The 10,958-nt window shown below is 38.4% G+C and overlaps 1 protein-coding gene across 1 annotated transcript; it reads left to right on the top strand.

Moving 5' to 3' along the window:
* The first annotated feature begins 5,331 nt into the window (after nucleotides 1-5,331).
* LOC102022185 (olfactory receptor 51H1-like) lies at nucleotides 5,332-6,282 on the top strand. The gene is given in 1 exon segment (XM_013511716.1): nucleotides 5,332-6,282. A coding segment is annotated over 1 exon segment (951 nt).
* Nucleotides 6,283-10,958: the final 4,676 nt, after the last annotated feature.

Raw genomic sequence — 10,958 nt, forward strand, 5'->3', positions numbered from 1 at the left:
CTTGCATGGGGGCTCCATGGCTAAGTACTGTATGTCACGGGTGGTGAAGTAAGAAGATGTCCTGGTGGAAGGAAACACTGCTACAGGTGTGATGAAGAAGACATTGGTGCTAAGGAGAAAACAACATACAAAGTCAGTGGAATTTGTTGGTTTATTCCCAGCAGTATTGATGCCCTGAAGAAGGATATTGAGATTGAGTGCTATTAAATAGTTGGAGTCTAGGCATGAGTACTTGAAGGTCTCTTTATAAGCCACTAAAGACACACTTACCTTCTGCAGTGACACAGGGCTGAGAAGCAGGCTGAAGACAATAGTTAGAGACACAGAGCTCCAGAAACGTTTGTATGTTTAGCCAGGATGGTTGGTTACTCTAAGGTCAGGAGCATATTTGGGAAAACCTGGGACAATGAAGCATGGCTTCAGGACTTCTGGATGGCTGCCCTTGAGGGCTTTGAAACTGCAGATACTCCAAATGCTTTCAGAGGCTACCCACTTTTCTGCTCCTGTTAGTAAGACTACTAAGGCTTTGCCAAATTATCTCCAAACACTGTCTTACACTAAGATTCAAGTTGTAGTATTTTCCATTTCCCTAATATAAAGTTTCCATTTCTAGGAAGTTTATGATGTGTTCTTTTTTAAGAAAAGTATAAGTCCACGACTTCCTGATTTCAACAGACTTATATTCTTCACTGTAGCACTTTTTTTGTATTTAAATCAAGCTCATAATGTATATATCATTAGCAGAACTGAATATAGACCTATATGTCACCTTATTAGCTAGATCAGCTTCTGAATGCTTGTCTCTCTTTGAGGACTAATGCCATAGCCCTGATACCTGCAGAAGTGAATTAACTAAAAGGAGTGGCTTGTAATACTGCTTCTCAAATGTTAATATGTGTACACATCACTTGGGAGGTCTTGTTAAAATGCATGTATTAAGTGGGTTTGGGTTGAAAGGCAAATTTTACATTTTAATTCCCTGGAATACTTACACCACTTTTCTGAGGGTCATACTTTGAGTAGCAAGGGTTTAGAAGGACTGGTAATTTTCTAAGCTCAGCTGAAACCTTATCTTGAATAGCAACTTAGAGCATTCCATCTATAACAAGTATTATTTGATTAGTGACCATAATGGCAAATATTTTTAAGCAATTAATACTGCATTAGGCAATATGATAAACCTGTATATGTAATTGCACCTCATTTTAAAAAATAATGCAGTAAATAATACATTACACATCATCTTGAATTTACAAATGAGGAAATTCAAACAGGAAGAAATTCAATGACCTGGTTAGAAAGCAATAAATTCTCTTGTTTAAATGACAGATTGTTGGACTTTACTATCCAAAAACTCAAGAGTAGATATGTCAATATACTATTCTTGGCAAGTGCATAATAGGTCAGATGATTTAGCTGGAAATCGATTTTTTTAAAACTTATTTTATCTGATATATAAAAACATAAAAATCATACATTCTAATAGGATTCCATGTAATGTTTCAATACATGTACACATTGCATAATGTTTAAATCTATCTCCTCAAACATCTATCTCCTCAAACTTTGGAACTCAATTCCTTAAGCAGCCTGGCTATCTTTAGAAATGGAACCTCTTCCACAGGTACTGAATAAATATATACTGTTCATATATGAATGCGCTTATGAGAGAGAGAGAGAGAGAGAGAGAGAGAGAGAGAGAGAGAGAGAGAGAGAGAATACATAAATAAAAATGAAGAAAACCTTGAGATGTGTTGACTGAAGAAAGGTTAGCCTGCTCTGACCCTGCTCCCTGCCACCATTACAAGAAAGTTGCTGGGACCCAAGAAGCCTCAGTGAGCTGACTGGGAGCCTAGGCCCTCTGGTTCTGCCTCCCCCACTTCCATTGAGGGTAGGTCCCTCAGACTCAGGATGCCTCAGTGAGCTTCCTGGGAACCCAAGACCCTATGCTCTGTCCCTCTGATGCCATTGCATGAAGGACCCTGGGTTCCAGGAGGCCCCAGTTTGCTTTCTGGAAGCCCAAAACCCCATGCTCTGCCTCCCACCACCATTGCAGGAATGACCCTGAATACTGGGAAACCTAGGGAGATTTTAAAATGACAAAAAGAAGGAGAAAAATGCAATCTCAGACCTCTACCCAACCCAGAACAAGTCCAGGAAACATCAACATGGAAGAATATGGAATTCATGCACCTGAAATTTCTGAAATGATAGCAACTGAAGTAAAGAAACAACTATATCAGGCTGTAGAGGAAATCAGATCAGAAATATTCACTCAGGTAAAAAAAGAAATGACAACCATAATGAAATAATTGCTCAGCATATTAAAAGAAGAAATCTTGCATCTTTTTATTGTTTTTGTACTGTTTTTTGTCTTCATTGTTGATATTTTGCTATTTTTTCTCTCAAAAGCAAAAAAAAAAAAAAAATAGAATAGCTTGACAGGTGATGGAAAGATTTAGAGTTCTAGCCTTCTCAGGGAAGCCAGGATGAAATAGCCCAGGTGCACAGATAGCGCTACATGACATCCCTCAGGAGACACTTCCCGGGGTAGTTATGAAATGCTTGTAGAATTATGTTGGCCTCTGACACCACTAGAGGTTTGAGTCTTCTTCATAAGTGCTTTGCATGCTGGTCTCAGGGAAAGACAGAAGCCAGAGTAATTCAGAACTAGAACTCACAGGTAATAAGCTCATCTTAGCAAGTTCTGTGTAGGAAAATTTATGTGTAATATTTCAATAAATTCTCACAGAAATTCTAGTAAGGGAGATGAGTAAGACAGGAGAATCATGTAGAGCACCACATAGTGGTGGAAAGAATTGAAATGCAAGTGTTGTCAGGAATAAAAGAAAACATATACTGTGGGAGAGGGTACAGTGCATGGAGAAACATGAAGATAAAATGAAAGAGTAAACAAGAATTTCATTGGGAAGTAGAGAAAAGAGGATGCAGAATAGTCAAGGATAATAGGAGAAAAGATAGAGAATGGTAATAGGATTGAGAAAAAAAGAAGATTGGATGAAATATATTTATGTCAAGAAAAGTAGTCAAAAGCAATGAAAAGAAAGGGCAAAATAAGAATTAAGAATTTTTATGCACTGCATTAGCTGGCCTTGGTGACTTAGAGACTTTAATGATAACAGATTATTGAAGATTTTTCAAGGACTTACAAAGAGGAATGTCCAGAAGGTACTAGCCGAATGACTATTCCAAACAGGTAGACATTGGAATTACTTGAGATGAAGGATCATCAAGCCTGGAGAAGTGTAAAGCTCTCATCTAATGTGGAGAAAATAACAAACTCCTTCCTCAAAGTACAGCCAGAGGATCAGGCAGGCATCAAACCAGCTTGTTGAAACCTCACCACTGTAATTTATTTGGAGAAAAGCCAGGTGTCTGTTTATAAGGCTCACCACAAGTGGACATAAGATTTTGAGAAATTAGAATTAGAAAAATAACTTGTTTGTGATCATGTTTCCCAAACAGCTAATCCTCCTTCTACAGCAGAGAAAGAAGGGATAGAAGAAGCAGTGAAGCCACCTGGTTTTATGGGCCCGGTCCCATCCTGGACTTAAGAGTTCCCAGATCAGTTCATGGGATTTTTCTTTTATCAAGTAGACATGTGAGAAAAAAATACTATTTGTCTCAAAAATTCTCCACTTACGTTATTGTAAAGGTTCCTTAGAAGAAGAGATTCTCCCCTTTAGTAGTGATTTTTCAATGCTGAAGATCAGGGAAGTGTTTGAGAGTTTTCAGGACTTCGTAAAACAAGTCTGACATTCGGCTATCCATGCTTATTCATTGTTTTCTTCCTTGAGTCAGCACACATGGAAATACTCATATGTGCTCTGCATATGCACTATGAGGGGGTGAACAAGAAAATATATTTTTCTTTCATGGACTTTAACTTCTAGTAGGAGAGATAGGCATTTAACAAGTACTTATGTAGTCTTTAATTAACTATATTCTTTTATAAGAGGAAAAGCCCAGAATGTGAGTACAGCATACTAAGGAGACTTAAACCAGCATAGACACTGGGAAAGCTTTACTTGGGAAGGATAGACAGGCTAGTCTAAAGGGGACACTAGCAGGATTGGGGGAAAGCCTGAAACTGGGGAAAGTGGAAGCCCTGCATCAGGAAATAGCTTAGTAAGATCCAGGTAGTTAAAGACAGCAAATTCGGCTGAATTGAGGAGACCAAAGATGAAAATAAAAGGCTTCAGTTGGAATTAGGGAGGTAAGTAGTAGTTCAATCATGATGTACCTTAAAGGCTAGGATTCGGATTTAAGGCTGTGTTCTAAGCACACTGGAAGTCTTTAAAGGAATTTTGCTTGTGGTGAATAAATCAGATTTTTAGTAAAACAACTTTATTACGATGTAGAATAAAGAATGCATTGTAAGAGGGCACAAGAGGGTGCAGAAACACCAGCTAGGGAGTCTGAAATAAAGGGTATACACTATTTATTGGTTATTAAAATAGAAAGGGTATAAATTTTTCATGTGTTTTAGAGGCACTTTTGGAAATTGGTTAAAAGTTTGTTAGATGTAGTAAGAGTTTTAAAGAATGGCTCCCAGTGTTCTACTGTTAGGAGACTCTCAAAATAAAAGCTGTGTGAGAGGTACACTATTGTATTTCATATATGTGGTATGTACAGGCCAGTAAATTTTATCTGCTGTTCTTGGCTGTCTTAAAATGAAGTTAAGAGAAATTATACATTTCTGAAGTTTGTGAAGACCAAAGTTGTTCAGTTGCTAGTTCGAACAACTTTATCTACTAATATGTCTACTTGTACATGTAGCTCATTATAAATATTGTGGTATAAATACCTAGGCAGGTAGAAAATAATTTTAACACACACACTGACTTGTATGGATGTGGGTCTGGTCTGTGGCAACATTGGAGTTTGTGTGGAGGTGTATATGTGGTATTAGCATTGCGAATTTAGTGGGTTTTAAAATTACTTAACTGCTCTATGCTATTAAGTACACGGGTATGACTGTTTTTCTCCTGCCAGACCTTGAGAACTGTAAAAGGAGAAGAGATGCAAATTCTCTACTGTATAGACACTGGGTGTTTAGCTTTGTCTTTATTTTTCAGATGAACAAATTAAAGCCAAGAGAAGGGAGGTCATCACATATAACTACATAGGAAGCAAAAGGACAAATGATACAACAACCACCCAAATACTGGCTTTTCATTTAATTCTTCCTTCTGTGTTGCATCTATGTATTCATAAAGCTATTTACTTATCTCATATGATAGTATATTTTCAATTTAGAAACTGCAAGATAAGTGGGAGAGTCCAGCTTTACCCAAAGGTGCAAGCACCATGAAGAACCTGACTGCATCACATGCCGACCAGCACAGTTTCATTCTGACAGGTATCCCAGGGATGCCAGACAAGAACCCATGGATGGCCTTTCCCCTGGGATTTCTCTACAGCCTCACGCTCCTGGGAAATGGAACCATCCTAGCAGTCATCAAGGTTGATCAGAGTCTCCACCAGCCTATGTACTATTTTCTCGCTATCTTGGCTCTGACCGATGTTAGTCTCTCCATGTCCACTTTGCCTTCAATGCTCAGCATATTCTGGTTCAGTGTCTCTGAAATTGCCTTTGATGCGTGCATCACACAGATGTTCTTTATCCATGGATTTGGAGTAGTGGAATCCGGAGTCTTAGTGTCAATGGCCTTTGACAGATTTGTGGCTATCTGAGACCCACTGCACTATGCATCCATCCTCACCCATGGTGTGATTGCAAAGATTGGAATAGCTGTCCTCATTCGAGCCTTCTGCGTGGTCTTCCCTGTTCCCTTCCTCATAAAGTGGCTGCCCTTCTGCCACTCCAATGTCCTGTCTCATTCCTACTGTCTTCACCAAGATGCGATGCGGCTTGCCTGTGCCAGCACCCGCGTCAACAGCCTCTATGGGCTCATTATTGTCATCTTGACATTGGGATTTGATGCCCTGATGATTCTCTTTTCTTATGTACTCATCCTGAAGACAGTGCTGGGCATCGCCTCCAGGGCTGAAAGACTCAAAGCCCTCAACACTTGCCTCTCTCACATCTGTGCTGTGCTCCTCTTCTACGTTCCTCTAATTGGTGTCACCATGATCCACAGGTTTGGGAAACATTTATCCCCTGTAGTACACACGCTCATGGCCAATATCTACCTCCTACTCCCCCCTGTCCTAAACCCCATTGTGTACAGCATGAAGACCAAGCAGATACGAAAACGGATCATTCAAATGTGCCAGCTGAGAAAGGACAGTTCTTAGTGGACTGGAAAAACACAGAAGGTGCAGAATAATTTGACACTAGAAAAATTCATATTTAGACTTTCAGAAGTTATGGTGAAATCAGATGGCCATTTTATGAATTACAGAGGTGGACAAGGCTTGTAAGAAAGGAATAATGAAAGCCATTCTAGTTCCGTCTTTACTTTTTTTAAAATTTATGCATTTTACTATCTGGTGTCACAAAAACCAATGCAACTAAGTAATATTATACTTTTTATTCTTTGAAAATGGAGTTGAGTATTAGTGATGACAAATTTTCTGTTTATACAGATTACCTTTACAAATATTTTTTTTAAGGCAATGGCAAAGTTTACTTGAAAAAGTGGAAGTGAAGAGTGAAGGAGAAACTGACTCTTCAGAGTGAGATTGGGCTGAGTGAAAGAGGAAAAATCTAGACAAAAGAATACCTAGAGAAAGCAGAGTAGGTGGCTGTGAGGAAATCATGATAGCCTATGAATATTCTTATAATGTTAAGTAATATTTTTTAATCAATTAATGATTACATGAACAAGATTCAGTAAGTCCTGTAGTACTGTTCCAGTATTAGTATATGAGATATTATCTTACTGTAAAATAGAGTGTAGAAAACTGACAGGACCTAGTACCTCTGTGTCTATGTATTTATGGGGTAAAAGGTACTTATGATAAAATTAAATCAGATATATGTTTTGTTCTTAACACACACATTTTCTTTTAGCTATCACCTGTTTATAGATTTCACATAATTCTATTTTTCTCTGGTACATTTAGCATACTGATATATATCCTACCTTTACTCTTTGACCAAACATAAGTGACACAAATTTGCTTTGTACTATATAAACAAAATTTTACAGAAAAAAATTATTTCTGGACCTGAGTAAAGCAGGTGAAAATTCTTAGCACAAAGAAGAAATATAAGAATACAATATAATAACCATTGTTAATTTCCTATCATCTTGTTTTGAAATTCTGTATAATTTGTATTATTTTTTCTCTCTTTAAAATAAAAAAATAAAGTTGAGAAATTGTAAAAAAAAAGAATGCAGTGCACATGTGTGGGATGAGTATGTCAAGTGCCATGTGATTTTTGCATTGATGATAATTTCTGGTTTAAGAATTGTGTTCAACATCACACAACCAGTTTTTTTGGGGGATTATTTATTTATTCAGTGTCATGTGAGACAGTGTATGTAGAGTGATATGGATGACCGAAAAATTTACCAAGACCAAAGCAGAGCAAGGAAACAGATTTACAGAGTATACCACCAGGGAGCAGTGGGAAAATTCTCAGAGACTGTCACACTGTCTGCTGAAGGCAGAGAGCTTTTACAAGAGTGTTTTAAGCCTGAAAACTATAGATAAGGCACACAAGCACGGGAAGAGAATGTTAGGATAGGATAGGGCCATGTGTTCTTTGTCTCCTGAGGTTGGCAATATATATCATTTTTGCAGTAGGGCAGCAAGCCTTAGTATATCAGCCTTCTGATAAGGTATGAGCCTGGGGTTTGGGGTAATAATCATGCTTGTTACAGAAAAAAAAGTTAATGGATATTTTTCTGCATTTTTCTATATCAACTCATTTTGAAGCAAAGTAAGTGACTCTTGTGTAAAGCCAAATGGGGTAGCCAAATGGAGGCCTAAATAGCCTCTTCCATGTAGCACTGTACATTTACCCCTGATGGATTAACAAAATCCATTCTTTGACATTTGAATGGAGATCTGTTCTGCATCTACTTCTGGCTGGGAACAGGCAATGAGGAAAAGGGGCCCCAAATGAATTTCTTGATATATCCTGGTTTGTGGACCACAATTGTATAGAGTTTGAGTGCGGACCCGTTGGGTGGCTTGCCTGAGGGGTGAAAGAGCAATGCATTTCTCAGAAAGAGAATGGAATCCTTGTCTGGCCATGACTGGAAGGTAAATTTTCTGTAGCCTGGAAGGCACAAATTTTACCATGGTATTTAAGAGGCAGAGCTAAGAAGAAGTAGCAAGATAGTAATCAATATGAGGATAACAGTATGTAACGCAACAACCATTGTTAATTTCTTTTCATCTGGTCTGAAATTCTGTATTGTTTATATTGTTTTTATGTTGTTTTGTTTATGTCTCTGTGTTTGTTACTATGTTTTGGTTCTTTTGTTTCTAAAAATAAAATTAAATAAATGATAGCTATCTTTGTAGAAAGAGGCATTATAAAGGGAAGAAACCAGGTAAGGTTAGGTATGGCTAATTTTATGATTGACCAGATGATGTTGAGGTCAGAGCCCTGATTATTTAGTGCTTGTTTGTAAACCTTTTGGGTATTTATTTCTTCCTTGCCTGAGCTGTTTACATAGTTGTTTATATAAGTGCAGTAGATTTTATTGAAACTTATAAAACTCCCCTTTGATCTGTCAGGAGGTAGTCTACTGCTAACCAGCTGCCTAAGACAACATTATCCTTGAATCTAATGACTCTCAGAGGCTTTGAAGAGCTTCTCTGTTATTGGTAGGCAGGTCTTCTGTGGTCAGAGTCACAGGTTTCTTAAGGTAGTTTCATGGTAAGTAAATTCAATCCAAGTTTCTACTGATAGCTGCTCCAATTTCAGCTAGAATTAGTCCAAAGGCCTTTATGATAACACACAAGTGGTGTTATTCCTTGAATGTAACCTTGTCCGTTTTCCATTGGCCCTTGAATTGAACATTATCTATGCAAGGGTAGGCAATAACTCGATATGACAGAGGGTGTTAGAGTTGCTCTCATATGGCAATGAATGTGATTTAAGGCACCAGAGAAACAGGTTTTGTATGGAGCACAGGCTTTATGAGCCATAGTGGAGTTAAACTAGTGTATTAATGGAGGATGCCCCAGGCGACACAGGGGAAGTTTGCCTTAGTTACTACTTTGATACCATGGATAGACTGGAGGTTGAGGACTTGTGGCTTTTCCTCAAGCCCTGGGGACTTATAAACTATTTGCCAGATAGAACATATCTTTTGTGACAAATAATACATGCATGTATTTTGAGTATCTGGAATATTGTATATTTCCCTGGGATACCAACGGGTGAGGTTAGAGACGTAAGGTATCAAATACAGAAATTATGAGGAGATATTGGACTAGTGGGGGTGTTGCTGACACTGAAGCAGCATGGTGAGGGAAAGGCAGGGGCACTAGATTGATTTGATGTGACACACGAGAGAGGGAACACCTTGTATGTGTTGAGTAGTTCAAGTGGAGGGTTAGATCTAAACAAGGGAGTGAAGGACTTGATGGGAGAGAGACAAATGAGGGTTCAGACTTTGTTGAGCCTTGGCTTAGGGAAAAGTTTAAATTGTTTGCAGGTAGGAGCAACAGGGGCATGTCCTTAGGTCCAGTTCATTAGGGGAAAGGGTGACAAATCCAGCATTTGAAAAAATTATTTCCTAAAGTCATAATTTGAGAAAAACTAACCAGATAACTGTCTTTCTATTGGCCATGTGTGAAACTCATGAGCAGGTTGATGAAGAAAAGAAGCAAAAGTCATGACTAGTGTAATGATAAAAAGTAGGTAAGAAATATAGTAAAAGGAGGCTGTAGAACATAAATGGGGCCAGTTTAGACTCAGCAAGGCAAAGGAGTTGGTTCACAATGATAAAGAAACATAAGCTGAATAACCAGACACAGGGCTCTGCATAATACAACCACCATATTATCTACCTCAGAGAGGGCATATCTGAGAATGTTAAAATAGACGAATAACACAGGGGTTATATTTTAGGAGATACCACAGGGTAAATTTGGGAAGACAAGTAAAGAGTACAACAAGACAGGCCATTAAAATGAGATGAAACACTAGGTACAGTATAGGAATAATGGTATTGAGACAGGGGAATAAAGACAGGTATTGCAACTCAAGGTAGTTGACAACTTCAGTTCGTGAATAGTCTGAAAGATTCTCTTTGAGATATAAATCTAGGACAAATGTCCTGAGTTGAGCTGAGTCCTGTAGGACATTAAGGGAATAGGAAGGAAGAGCTTATAGGATTCATTATAAAACTTTAAAAGATGAGAGGAAGAATCCTGACTACCCCTCAGGGTGCAGGGGTGTTTGAAGATGAATTTCATCTAGGTCAGTGATGGTGAAATTTTTAGAGACTAAGTGCCCAAACTACAACCCCAAACCCACTTATTTGTTGCAAAGTGACAATACTGTCTCTCTGTATGCTGTTATATGATGCTTGGCTGCTGAGGAGATGCTGGTGTGACTTGGTTTGAGTGCTGACAGAGGGATCTGTGTGCCCGCTGAAGCCCACATGCCATAGGTTTGCCACTGCTGATCTAGGTCTTCTCAGAAAGGGAAGAAGAGATCTACCAGAGTCTCACAAGTGTAGTTATTTCAATCTTTTGGAGAGGGAGCAGTCTTTATCCCAAATAAATGAATTCACAATTACAAGCTTTGTGGCTTGACTGCCATTGGGGAGGTAAGTAGTACCCAGTAAGGTTTAGTTTACACGGCCTCAAGTGGGTTTTTGTCCTACAGAAGAGTTTTTAAGCATAAATAATCCTGTGGGATAATGTAAGAGGATGATGCTGGAAAAGTGGAGTCAGATTTGGGGCTTTATTTGTTCTGGTAATCTGTAATAGTCTTGAATATTTGTGACCATGATATGACTTATTGAGACAAGTAGGACCAAAGGCAAGTACTGCCATAG

This window comes from Chinchilla lanigera, unplaced genomic scaffold (genome assembly GCF_000276665.1).
Source record: "Chinchilla lanigera isolate Chin_1 unplaced genomic scaffold, ChiLan1.0 scaffold00013, whole genome shotgun sequence".
NCBI lineage: Eukaryota > Metazoa > Chordata > Mammalia > Rodentia > Chinchillidae > Chinchilla > Chinchilla lanigera.